Here is a 14,468-nt window from a genome sequence, read left to right as displayed (position 1 = left end):
TACCTTGCCTGACCCTGGCTGCGGTCGACGGAGAGAGGCTCATTCTTTCAATTTGACTGAAATCGTTTTTATTAGCTTTCCAAAAATAACCAACAAAATGTCTGCATCCATCTGTGCATCTGGACTACAAATGCTAGCTTCTCTTCAATCTAACAGCCATTGAGCACAGCTGCTAACTTCCTGTTTGTCCTTTGAGGAGCAGGGTGATGACAAGTTTTTATGTTAAGTATGTACTAAAAGAAAAGAAAAAAGAATTTGTGCATCTTAAAACAGTACAAAAGTTGCTGAGACAAGTCCTGCAATAGGTTAGCTTAGGAATGAAACAGACAAAAATAGATCTGCATTCCACGTCAAATCCACATCGAAATCATTCCATGAATAAGGGCTTTTGATTCAAAGGAGAAGAAGGAATTGGACTTGAGTCTACCCCGCCATTCTCCTCGTTAAATTTGGACAAATCTTCTGCCAGACAAGGGGGTCTTGTCAGGATCCTGGCAGCGTTTCCTGCCTTGAGAGGCTTGAGGGCCTGCATCATCGCTGACAGGCTGCATCTTAGCAGAGACGAGCGCAAGCATTTCATCTTATCAAATTAATGAGGCGGCCATGGCCTCTCATTTCAATCAGACCGTTTCCAGGTTAAATGCGGGCGCTGGTACACATCTGCCACTTGGTGAGATCAGTCTCAAAAACTAAGCTAATGTAATCTGACACGAAGCTAATTAGTTTTCCCTCCAAGTATTCTCTCTCCCACAACCACAAGAAAAACAATGGGTGTTTGGAGCTACACTTCATCCTTAAAAAGAGGAAAAAAAAACGAACAAAGAGCGAAATAAAAGATAAAGTAAAAGACTTGGGAGCTTTAAAAGACCATTGGGACACCACGAGCCACCAAAGCAGCTTCAGAGTGCCTTGTCAAAAGCTTTCTAAGAGGGATATGACAGCCTTCCTCTTTTTTTGGTATGTGACACAAAGTCAGGCATTTCTCTTGTGCTCAGAGGAGTTTTGAACTGGTGACTTGGGGCAGTTGTTGTGAGAAATTTTACGTACTTTGCAAGTTCGCCAAACCATTGAGCTGTCATCCACGTCCTCTAAATAGCAGGAACAACCCCAAATCTTTATTGTTGTTTATCCATCTCTTTCTATTTTACCCTTTCTTATATCTGAATTGACCTTTCACATTTCCTCTCATCTACACATCAACTCCCTTCATCTGTCCTACTTTCAAAACATCCCCCCTCAAATCCCGGCATATCAATTCATGCTAGAGGAAATATACGGTATTTCACTGATGAAATATTTGTGCTGCTTTCAAGCATTTTTATAACTTTGATCAGCCCTGGGAAAGAAAAAAAGGGTGGAGAGTTAAAGAAAACAAAAACAAGATGAAACATGAAATTATAATATTGCTTCAATCTGATGATGCAATGAAGGCAGCCGAAATGTAAGCTGGTCCTCTTGCTTGTTCAGCTTGGGGCTGCCGGTTGAGGTCTATTTGGGACACTTCCTTTACTCTCTGAATCACAGTCATATTTTGGGATGTGGTGCAGATGTTGAAAATACTTGCAGATGTGCTCGGAAGGTTTTCTTCATGTCTGGTAAAAAGGGAATGCTACACTTGTTGAGCTTTTATATAAGAGGTTCTGTCTTTCTGTCTGTCTGCACATGTACCCATATTTCTTTTCAACTATGCACCTGTGTGCCTGTCTACATCAACCCATCCAGTCATTCAATAACTTTGTGAAGTGTGTATTTCTTAAGCACATTTGTTCCCCAGTGAACTTGGCAGCAGGGAAAGCGCGTCACAGACATGGATGTGGCACTGTCGTCTCCCTTGAGGCCAGACAGCTTCTCTTGACTAATTCCATGACTCAGAGTCAGTAGTCTACCAATGACATGTCCAGCAGCACACCACACTGTGCTTTGTAAAACACCAAAACAACAATAGGTCGCTCCTAATCAGCTCACATCATGTCAGCAAGTAAAACAGCTAATAGCTAATTGGAATACAATGAAAACTGAAAACTAAAAAAATACTGATTTTGCACTGGCAAACCGGCAAATCCCAACACTGTTTACTTGTTTTACATGATTAAATAATGATGGGACATTAAATCAGCCTTAACTTGGCTTGGCCAAATGAAAAACATCATGCAAATAATCATGCTTGCAGCAAGCATTTTGCAAACTCATAAAACTTGTTTACAACACAGCTATCACCATTACTCAGGATGAAGATTAATTGGCAGTTTATTTGAATGTGATTTCAGCTCTTTGGCTCCCTGGCTGAACAGCTGCCTCAGTCTCCTCCCTAGAGGAGACAGCAGCTTTAGGCTACTTTGGTTGTTATCTAGGGTTTGCAAACATACTTGACATCTTTAAAGTAATTACCAATCATAGAGTTAATCTGTGTGAGTTGGCAAACTATGCTTGTTCTTATGAACATTTTCATCTAAGCAGGTTAAGTCAAGTTAAAGAGCTACAGTATAAATTCAATTCATTGTCATAAATAAGAAAAAAGAACTTACATAATTCCATTTTAAAAGAACCCAATGACTGGCAGATCTAGTGAGCCGAAGTCAAATGATACAAACACTGAGCCTATCTTTTGTCATCTTGTGACTGACACTGACAGAGGTACAACTACACCTAAAGGGAAGTGGTGGCAATAAGGAGAATAGGAACCAGTAAAATGTCTGGACAACAGCAGTGGTTTTTACACCGTCACAGATTCAAGGTGCTTCTGCTTCAGTCGACACAAAAGAACCTGACAGAGGCGGAGCTGATTATTTGACTTTCACATGCCAAACTTCACTGGGGAAAACACACAAATGACACCGACCTCAGGCCAGTTTCATTGTTCACAACTGGAAGAAGGAGCCACGTATGATTGGTTTGTTCCAGACTGGCCTTGCCTCTGGTAAAATTGGCAGATAACTACCTGATGGCAGGGCCTGTGTAAAGGATCAAACATCAGTTCGACTGGTGTTTGAGCGTTATTGGCAGACAATGGTCTGTCTCCCCACAGCATGCTGGGTTCAGCTGTGGGGCAGGGGCTGCGTGGACGTGGCTGGATTAATCCAAGCTGTGTTTTGGTGTTATTGCCATAGAAACCTGAATAAAAAAAAAGCAAGTGTCAACTTGATGACTTCAGAAAAGGGTCCGCCTGTGTCTGATAGCAGCACTGAAGGAACTTTGGAAAAAAAGAGGACCAAGGGACAAAAGTGTGAAGGGAAAAGTGAAAAAATAAATTGAGGTTAGAAGCAAGATAAGAGTTTGAACTCTACAGGCAAATGCCCATAGTTCCCTTTCTGACTTTATGTCAATACATCGCTGAGTTTTAATATAAAGGAAAATGAAAATTATGGTTTTGCGTGACCTTATAATTTGAGAATGCATCTCTAGTTTGATTTGTCTTGACTGTCAAATATTACCGCACCACATTATCAGTTTAAATTCTTGTTACAAGACACAAAGTTTCGTTTTCGATTCCTTGCCACACAACACTGCGATAAACTTAATGCGTCAGTCCCTCAACTCTGCAGTAAACATCCAGTCAAAGACCTTTGTTTTTGTCCGTCTGTGTCACTTTTTCTTTCAGTCTCTTTGCCATCTAGAGGAACTACAGTGAGTGAGAGTCAGTTAAATTGTTAATTAACATTGATGTTGATTGTTGATTTTAAATGAGGACCTTTGACATCACATGTGTTCTGGTAGTTGTGAGTGTCCATGATAAAATGTCACTGCGAAACTACACTGGGAGAGTGTTACATTGTAAGTAGCTGAAAGCACAGGCCATCTCACCTATTCAGGTATGATTGGTCCAGTCTGACATAAATAAAACTACTCTGCTGCTCTTTTAAATCATCTGCCCAATGTGTGTGTGTCTCTGTTCACATTGGGCTTGCATACGTTTAGTCATGTTATACTTGTGTTAAGTTGCATGGTCGTAAGTGTTACCAAGTTTCTGTCTTGGTGTGAAAACCATTGGGATGTGTTCCACAGTTTAGCCACTTGTTGCATGCAACAACACATCAGACACAGCAGAGTGAGTGGCAACCTGAGCGAAATACAATATGGTTTAACTGAGTGAAAGTCAGAGCTGCTGCTCTGCGGGTTTTGGTTCGACAGTATATGGTCAGAAACAAAGGAGCTGGAAGGACAGAAACCACCAGCATTCTAAATCAAAGGACTCATTCATTTGTAGATAGACTCATGTTACATATTCAAAAAAATTGCTTATTTTGCGACATTATACAAATTATGGAAACAAACTTTGGCAAGGCTGAACGCCAAAGTGGTTTGAAAATAAAATCTGTGTCAGTCTGTGGTCAGTTTAAGTCAGAGAGGAGGTCCTGGCTGAAATCTTACACTAGTGATAGGAAGAGTTTTTCACACTGTTTGAAAAGTTTGATCTAGCAGGACCTTGAGGTTGTCCAGTGGTTTGGTCATAGCTGAAGTGTCTGCTGTGTCTGGTTTTAACACCACAGTGGCTTGTAGCACTAATTTTTGACACGTCTTCAACCAGAGCACAAGACCTAATCAGTGAAATCAGTTGCTGTGCATTTGGTTGAGGTGAAAACCTGCAGTCTTGTCATGATAACTCATAATGAACTATAACTGCAGTATAGCCTATTTCCATTCATTTCTTTTGAGCTTGTTTTTTCTTCTTCTTTCTTCATTGGGAAAATCAAAAATTATTTTTCCCTATTAAATATGCTTGAGGCATGCCGATATGGCACAATTAAATATTAACCAAGTTTGAGAGATATTATTGGAAGGTAGACAGCATGAAAACAAACAGAATAATCAATGTCATATGAAGGAAAAGATAAAAGGAAATAGTGAAGGCTTAGCCTTAAGACACTGCAAGTAAGAAAGAGTAGAAAGTGTCTGTAGTGTTAGAGCAAATGTTACAACACTATCACTGGGTTTACTGGAGTGATTCAAGATGCTGAGCCACAGATTGAGGTGTTAACTTTTACAAAGGTGCAAACACTAAAGACAGAAGCTGTAAAGAAGGAGTCACTCCTAAAGTGTACATCCACCCCACTCTTTTTCAAGTTTCTCCTCTTTCATCGTTCCTCTGCCAAGACAATTGAATCTTTCCTTTATTCATCTCACACTTTATCTTTCCCAACACTTTTCCCCCCAGTCTTTCTTTAGATCTGTGCTGTCTCAGTTATATTGAGTCTTACAGCTTGGCCCTTGGAGAAATCAGGCAGTTTTTATAGCTGAAACATGCTAAGGGGCTCCAAAATCCAAGTAAATCTTTGTTTTTTTTTTATAGGAAGGGGCCCTGGACTACTTGAGCAACTTAGTCTTGATTAGGATGCAATGCATGTTACTGGAGTCCCTGAAGATAAAGACTAAAGCTGAAGGTTTTACACCCTAGCTTAGAGGCATGATGACATGAGGTTTGTGTGTGTGTGTGTGGGTAAGAGAGAATTTGTATGCAGCAAAGTCAGAGATGGGAGAAGTGTGAAAAAGAGCAGAATAAAAATAAAGTTTGGAGGTTATTTACAGATATGATGGATATGGTGTCATCAAAGGTCAAAGATATTTATGTGGTGCATTGATGTTTTCAACTTTTATTAACAATTTATTAGCATGTTTTCAGATACTGAGGCCAACTCCTGGCTCAATTTGAATGAGGGTTTTAACGCACTGGAATGTTAACAATGATGAGAAAAACATTTATAAGACAGCTGCGGGACAAAAGTCAAATAACTTTTCTTCAGAATATAAAATGGTGATACAAATGGAAAGTGAAAGTGTGAATCATCACATTCTCTTAATGCTGTTCCAGTCAATATCAATATTTTTCAATTAATGATTGGGTCTAAGCCTTTTATTGCTTTTGTTTAACATAGAGCAATTTTATTTTGTTTGAGTCTCATGGTTCTCAAGGGCAGGCAGTTGTTTTGTGAAAAAAAGCTTGGATGAAACTACTGCATGTTACCCAACGGACAAAGTTAGCAACTAGCTTACAAACATAGCAGAGCAGTTAGCAGCTAGAGTCTGATATTTCCCTCAGGAGTTGGGTGGAAACCAAAATGGAGCTAAAATGCAATTTAGCTAAATAAATACAAGCGCCAGGTCGTAGAAACACGACTCCAAATGAATGCTAACATTAGTCCATGTCTGTTGGATGTGTAAATACGCAATTATTGTGAACACATGAGTTATATCAAATTGATTGGGAAAGTGATATGTCAGTATTGTGTTTACGGCTTGTTGTGTTGCCTCCAAGTGGCCAAGAAATCAACTTTTGCAGAGACGTTTACATCCAAAACAAGTCTACATGCAGAAAACACAGTGTATTTTACCTACTTTGCCAGAAAATGATAGTAAGATTGTGACTCTGCTCTAGTCATTCCAAGACACACAACTTTATAAACTCACTCCCTCTCGTTAGTTTTTCTCACACACACACACACACACACACACAGATGAAAAATCTGTCAGCCTTGGGCCACGAGGCAGAGGAGGCTCAGTGTGATTCCACCTCCTTCTCATTATGCAGCACCCTGCCCTCATCCCTCCCTAAATCTTCCCTCGCTTCACAGGATCCCACCTACTGTCAGAGGCAATGTCCTCAGAATACACACCTCAGAATATCTATAATATATTCTGAGGTGTGTGAGGTGCATATTCACGTATATATGTCACACTGTGTGTGGGCATTAATCACCAGTAATTTATCTGTGTAGAGATAAACAGATTCATGTCTAAGTAAAAGTGAAGCTTTACAAGGCTCCAGAGTGTTGGCTTGATGAGAAAGAAAGCGACAGACTAAAAGCAGCTGCTTACAAATAAAAACTAACTAGCAATGCCGCCTTAGAGTCACCCACATAAAAGCCTCTCTGCTTAGTTATTATCCCACAGATAAGTGGCTGCAGGGAAGGGAGAGTAAGAACTAGACAGTGTGCATATGTGTGCGATTACAAGTGTGTGTGAGCTCCAGATCTCTTGCTCTAAGTACCTATTCCTTCATAAGTGTACCTGGTGAGAAAAAACAAACACAATACAGGTCTGATCCAGAGCTTCTGTATCCAATAAACAAGGCAACGTTTGATGTGTTTAAAATGTACAGGAGCAAGACCCAGAGGGCAAAAAGGGCCAAACTCACACCAAGCACCCCGCTGCTACAGAGCAGGAAGACCGTCTTTCTTTTCATCATTTTTATAGCCAAGTCCAGCTTCCTGAATTACCCGCACTGCACTCGCTCCCCATTGGCAAGTACAGCCCATGACACACATACAAGTGAACTGGCAGACCCCATGCCAGCCCTGATGGCCTACATCTAAGCCTGCCTCTGCTGAGCTTATGGGAGGTGAAACCCACTAAACCCGCTGACTCTGTCACATTGTCATGCTTTACTGAAAAATGCCTTTGAAACTTTCAACTGATACTGGGATACACAGGTTAATTAAAGTTCATACATGAACATTTCACAGGGGGAAAAAATGGCTCTGCTCCTAAAAGCCAAACAAAGTCAGTCAGTTTTTAAACTGTACAGCAGTTGCTTGTGTCTCAGCTGAATAATCCGCTGTTTCAAAAACGTCCATCAGTGCATCTGTCAGTCTGCCTCCCATTTGTCTTACATTTTATTTTGGCAGCCATCGCAGAATCAGATCATTGTTGGAGAAGACGGCTGACGCTGGAGGCAAGAAAAGGAGCCATCATCATAGATCTCATTGCTTTTCTGGGCGAAACCCAGCTGCAAGGAGCGTGGAGCCAGCACAGTCGATTCAACATAGACATGCCTTACCCAGAAACTGGTGGGATCCATAATAACATGGAAAGGAAAACAAGCAAGGTCATGATGTGAAAGGCACTAATTGACAAGGAAAGGGAGATAATAAATACTTGCCAAAAAACAAACAAGCAAACATATGCTTTTCCCATTATTCCCATTATGGGAATGGAATACTGTATATGACATACATTATGTTTCCTTTATAGGCTATTATTTGGAAAACATACATGTATGTAATTCAAGATACATTCAAGACAGGGTTAAACAGTGTAAAGAAAGCCATGTAACAAAAATATAAACGTATGGTTATTTAACATTTAGTAGGCTGGAACATGTGGCCTGTGACTGGATGCTGGACAAAGTGACCAGTGGGTCATAAAAAGTGCTCCAATCATCACTTGGCTGAGCTGCTCTGTTGCAACACTGATTGTCCAATCTTGATGTCCCATCAAGGCCCTGAGGTCATTCAAACTAAACACTGCGCCAGGTGGTTTCACTAATTTGATCCTCTTCTCTGGCACAAAGTGTGAGAATTGGTGACATGAGACGCTAAAGTGTGCTACTGGAATGAAACCTGCATGAGTCAGGTTTGAAAAAACACAAAGCATGTCCAGAATACTAAACAATGCCTTTCCTTGTCATTGGTCTCCCTAAATTTTCCCAGGTTTCCCTTTTACTGTACCCCCTCTGCTGACTGCCTGTGGCTGCTGGTATCTTATTCAGTGTGCTGCTGCATGCAGCTGCCAAAAGACTACACTCCAGCCCTTATTTCAGCTGATTCTCTGCACTTTGTGTGTTTCTTGCCCTGGATCATTTCTCTAATGGCATCTTCATTGCTCAAGTCTTCCCCCTGTCTGCTCTGAAAATATCTTTGACTTAAACCATTCCCTTAGATGCTAAATGCTGCATTGCTCATTTTTGCAAACCACCTCAGGTTTTAAAATACTCAAACATTCTCCATAGTCAGTCCCACCCCCCCTTCCCCTAGTTGCAGCTTTGCCAGTCAGATGTTTGAGATACAGTCAGCTGAGCAGTATAGCTCCTCTTGTGGACAATCAGCGTAAACTCATACATGCTGAAACATCACAGTGAGATGCCTCATTCCCTCTACATTTTGTCAAAATCAAATCCATGTGCACTGAGATGCTGCACATGTTGAGGGCTGCAATTAATAATGATTTTCAGTGTTAATTATCCTGGTGATTATATGTCATAAAACAGTGAAAAATTCCCATTGCAATTTCTCAGAGCCCAAAATAAAATCTTCAAATCACTTGTTTTGTCCAACCAGCAAAACAAGCTGTTTGCCGATGAGTTGTTTCAGCAATACAAGTGAGGGATGAATGACCAAATGAATGAAGTGAGCAGGGACTCACCCACTGCTAATGAAATCCCCCACACAGGAAAAATTATACACAGAACACCTCTGCATTTTGGCCGCTTGCAACACTGACTGTTTACTCTGAGAGAGTGTGGGAGTAAACAGACGGGGCTGTCTAGTCAGCTGGGGAACGGGAATGTGGCAGCAAGATCACCGTGGTGATTCCATTCCAGCTTGACTCTCACAGTTGTTTTCCACCCAGCAAGTTGCCTCTCCCAGTTGCCTCACCCGGACCGGTGAAGTTGAGGGCTGAGATCTGACCATCCACAGTCAGGTTTCTCCCATCAGCACTGAGGTCAAAAGATAACCAACCCCCCCGCATCTTAACTAGTCTATGTGCAAAAACATTTTCTTTGATCTTGAGACAGCAAGGTGAGCACAACCAAAAACTCTTGACTGTCTAATTCCAATATTTGGGCTCAAACTCTTCGTTTACGCCAATCAGGAAGTATTAAATGGCCTTGCACATCCCTCATGGGCAAATAACCACAGGAATTTAAGGAATGCTCTGAGAACAATGTTGCTGCTATTTGAAAATCATCAGTGGCCACAGTGTAAACTACTTTATAGAGCCCACTTGGAGGAGAGGCAGTTAGGGATGAGCCACACATCTTCATACCCCTCGATGAAACTGGGTGCATTCAACCCATTCAAGTAGTTTCAGTTCGATCTGAATGTTGAATCAACGCCCAGAGGCAGCTCACCAGTTTGATAGGACAGTCTGTCTATTTTAGTAGGCTACTTAACCCACCCCCAGAGGCAGTTTAATAATGATTATTAGTGGCAGGTGACAAAAAATCTAAGCCAATCTGGGAAGCATTGTGTCCTTATAGTAACAGCACAGACCAACCGCAGCTAAAATTAACTCAGAAGACAATGTAGATGACCTTTATTACTTTCATTAAAACATCAGATTTTGGCTGCTGGCAACATGTAAATGAATCCAAACACAGTAAATGTCATGTGGTGATACATGTGTCATTTCAGTGTATGGATAACCACTGGGTTTTGCTGGGTTTTCCACCAAATACTAATTGTAAAGCAGTCATTTTTTTTTTACAGTGTTCATAAGGATGCAGTCACAGTCAGCAGTGACATCCGAAAAGTTCAGCCAGCAGCCGCGTCCGTTGTTATTGTCAACAAAAGTTTTTTTTTTTCTTACAAAGAAAATCCTCCTCTTACCTTTGTGCTTCTCCATTCGGACACTCGCAATTTCACCTTCGTCTTCTTATCCCTCGCTTCTCCTCCGCTCATAAAAGTCAAAACAATCTCTCCCCCCCCTCCCCAAAAAAAAGTTTGCTGACAAGTTTCTGAGTGATGGGGGCAGCAACTTCCTCTCCTTCTTCTCCTTCTCCCTCTTCTTCTGCGGAATGCAGCCAGCCAGCCGGCGCTCCCGTTTTCAACAATACACACACACACACACACACACACACACACACAACACACACACACACACACAGAGACTCTGGGCTGTAGACAGACTCGAGTTTTGACGGAACAACAGCGCTCTCTCCTCTCCTTCCTCATCTGCTTATTTGCGCCGCGCCTCCTCCTCCCCGAGCCCGCAGCATCCAGACGTTTGCGGATCGGTTACGCGGATCGGGGGCCTCCAGGTGTTATTCAGAGGCTCCCAGGGGTGTCCCATGACAACGTAAGGAAAAGGTTGACTCTCCATCACTCAAGGAGAACAAGGGGATGGTCGCGTCATGGGGCTTCTGTATACTTGTGCTTTCTTCAAATCCACGCTATTTCAATGTATATCCGCCCTACATTGTGTCTATAACCACAAGACTACAGGGAACAAGTCTCGGAGACATAAGTTAATGCAAATTTCTGGAATTTGTTTATAGCTCAGGTTTGATTTTCCTCCTATAAATCTATAATAGTTAAAATAATATATATTATTACGCGAATAGAGGTTGTCTAAAAAAAAAAAAAAAAAAAAAAGCACTGTTAGAGCCATTGCTTTCTCCCTGGTAACAGACAAGTGAAGATCCCTACCTAAACAGTCACGCACCCCCGTGGGAGAACCGTGACCGGGTGGAGGTATGAGAGGAATGTCAAACGAAGTGAGCGCAGCTTATACTCCAAAACGCATTACGAGATTTCTATCTAACCTATTTAACCATTAATCTTGTCTTAATTACCTTACGCGCGAGCGCACATACATGCAGTTACTCCATGCAAAACCGCAGCTCTGACAATATAAGGACGATAATGTGGCCGGATGGAAGAGGAAAAAGAGCACGAGTCACACTTTTTTTTCCCCCGGTCACGCCCAAGATCAACAGCAGAGTTATTAAATATGGCAGGTGCTGGTCCTGTGATGTCATCTGGTGAGTTGGGTGGCACTGAGGTGAGTTGGGTGGCACTGAGGTGGACACAAGCACCTTCTAATATATGTTTCTCTCTTCTTAATGGGACAAAGAGATACAGCTTGTCCAGGTTGATTCCAATAGGATTCCAATAGTGGAATCCATACTACTTAATGCAGTCCTGTCTGATCTTGTGCTTGAACTTTATTTTAGACATGACCTATCACTGAGTACACAAATGACTTGGACTAAAGGTCACACCAAGCATAGCCACAGGTGAAGTTTACATAGACGTGTCAGTTGTATAATAGTTGTCCTTTACGTCTCTCAGGCTTCTTTGATTCCCTTTGAAGGTGTTTGATTATAACATGTCTGGAACAGCTTTTTTATTTGACATTTGGACCCTATCGTGCTGGGAAGGAACAGTGACACACTTGCTTTGTTGTGGTCTTTCGCTTAAGCAGAAGTCTATTTATATATATATGTCTACCCACGCCAAATTTACTCATGGGCACTGATGCTGTGTCTTCGCTGTGTGTGTGTGTGTGTGTGTGTGTGTGTGTGTGCATGTGTGTGTTTTGATATTTGCGGGAATATGTGTGAGAGCAAGGGCTATAAAAGCCAAAAATTCCACCAGGCACTTTCTCATGTGAAACTACAAGGTTGTGGGTCAGCTTGAACTCACAGTGATTTGTGTGTTGTCATTATTTTTCTCTTTGTAGTCACTCAAAAACAGTGTTTATGGGAGGTTTTTATTTGAGTAAAGCAGGTTTATATCATCTCTCCTGAATGTATTTTTTAATAATAACATTACAAAAAGTCTACTTTAAAACCTGACAAAACATTGTAGTGTAACATGTGACTGTCACCATCAGTAAAATGCTGGAACACAAAGGTGGAACTTTGAGATGCTATTGACAAGAATCAGCTGAGTTTGCTCACCTCACACTTCACAATTCAAATTCTTGGAACAACCACAGCAAGCAAAATAAATAGCTTACAGTGTGATGTACAAGACTACCACCTAAACAATGAATATACATGTATGTAGCCATGATACACTGTAGTTTAAATGCACAGTGTGTAAGTTCTGTCATCTGATTTTCTGTCGTATTATTATCAGTCACCAGAACTATTTAGATTATTAGAAGCTATGGTTAAAATATTAAGTTCTACTAAAATTCTCATGTAAATGAACTTATTTTGAAAAACCAAGGTCTTTTATTGTGTAAATTAATAGAATTACATTAAAGTTAGATCTAATCTGAGTGTATAGTAGAAATGTATTTCTGCAGGGTTTACCCAGATGATTTGTTTAACTTAATAAACACACTGTGATTAAAATGTGCAGAGTGTGCATGTCTGTCTCCATTTGCTATGTTGTTTGAGTTGTGGTTGGTTGTCATGGAGACTGGGTCCACTGCCCCACCAGAGTGGCTCTGGGGCCGAGGGCATGGACCGCATCTGGATATCAGACACACCAGGCGTCCGACTCACGCAACAAGCTTGATGCTCAACATGAGTCTGGGACCCTGACTCGGGATCTTCGCCTGGCTGGCAGCTGAGCCCCGACATCTGAGGACCAGGCCCTCAGAGCCTCACAGAGAGTGGACAAACCGGCCTTATATACTCTCTGTGAGTGGGGACTGGTGACCTCATCAGTGATGTCAACAACAAACTGATGGTGTCACGTGTGACGCCATCACCTCTCAGCCAATGGACGTCAACTTTGGGGCTGAAAATGAAGCCAATACAGAATGCCTTACACTTGCATTTTATATATAGACTGATTCTGTCTGATGACCAGCAGGGGGTAAGCAGTGATTGAAACTCAGTCACTGTTACTTACATTTTGTTTGGAGGACAAGCAAAAACTCCTGTGCTTTATGAGATTCAACACTTCACAAATATTCAAAGGAACTGACCAAAAATACAGGAGCTTCTAAAAACATTTAGCAATTGTAATTGTTTGCCAATGAGCCAATAATGTGAGCTCCCTTTGGATTCTTTGTTAGAGTGCATTTTTAGTTCGTCCAGCTGCATTGTGATTTAGTGGACTGACGTAGCATGACGCCTCAGCTTATAGAATCTAAACCAATGCACTTGTCAGTTAGGATTAATTTACAGTCAAAATACTGACAGTTAAGCTGGTAAGAGCAATAATAGACCACCACTCAGTGGGGATTTGGTTGAATGTACTCATGGTTTCTCTGTATGTGTGTTAGTGTGTGAGAGAGATAATTTACTGCTTGAACTGTGAAGCATTTTGTGCAAAAATGTTCTTGAGTTACTCCGCTTTGCCACAGAGACGGCATATTATTTTATTACTTGCCTCATTCAGCAGTTGTGTCTATCAACTGTTCATTAGAAGACAGAGCATAAGCGTTTCCAACTAAATGTGAAACCCCACAGGGTCTGTTTTCAGGATGGAACGCTGACTCAGGTTTTCATTCTGAAGAAATTACTGGCTTTTGTAACAAATGCTGATACAATATTTATTTAACACAGTTGGACAGCTGTATGGCTCTGGTAAGTCTTCAATAGCAGAACTTTGTTTCTTGACTAAATACATGAAGCCTGTTAAGTGTATTAAATGTGTATTTTGTTTTTTGACAATTAATAAGTCCATTTAGTAGCTTTCACCTGCATCTTATTGTCTTCATCAGTGGATGGAGTTGTCCTGTTAGGACCCGAGTGTGCTCCAGAAAAGCTTGCATATGAACCTTGAATTAAGTTTTTCCAAAACCAAAAGAAAATTTGCCCTTGAACTAACTTTGTTACCTTTTTTTTAGAGCAACTACAATGTACCGTACATATTCAATTCTTGGCCTTGAACCCATGTCTGTTGGCCTGAATCTTTGCACCGACTTCACCTCACCTCAAACAGGTTGGCTAAAAGTAAACAGATGATGTCATTTTTTTTCTACACATATAGCCTTGACTGAAAGGATAAAGTGTGAATGTGAGTCAAGCATGATGGCTCAGCATGAATTGAGAGCAGGGGTGGTCTGGC

General features: G+C 41.2%; 1 protein-coding gene across 3 annotated transcripts in view; it reads right to left on the bottom strand.

Annotated features, from left to right (window-relative positions):
- afap1l2 (actin filament associated protein 1-like 2) overlaps positions 1–11,024 on the bottom strand; it is a 37,322-nt gene extending 26,298 nt beyond the window's left edge. The window contains exon 1 of one of the 3 annotated variants that reach the window (XM_018698733.2): positions 10,323–11,024. In XM_018698733.2, coding sequence (XP_018554249.1) covers positions 10,323–10,338 — 16 coding nt within the window. In that variant the 5' untranslated portion in view covers positions 10,339–11,024. Of the gene's footprint in view, positions 1–2,525; positions 2,649–10,322 lie in introns of those variants that run through there. The other 2 variants (XM_018698732.2, XM_018698734.2) reach the window with 2 other exon arrangements.
- Between the last annotated feature and the right edge of the window lie 3,444 nt (positions 11,025–14,468).

Source organism: Lates calcarifer, linkage group LG23 (genome assembly GCF_001640805.2).
Source record: "Lates calcarifer isolate ASB-BC8 linkage group LG23, TLL_Latcal_v3, whole genome shotgun sequence".
In the NCBI taxonomy this organism is placed as follows: domain Eukaryota; kingdom Metazoa; phylum Chordata; class Actinopteri; family Centropomidae; genus Lates; species Lates calcarifer.
Note: the sequence above shows the minus strand (reverse complement) of the source record. Positions and strands in the feature narration are given on the sequence as shown.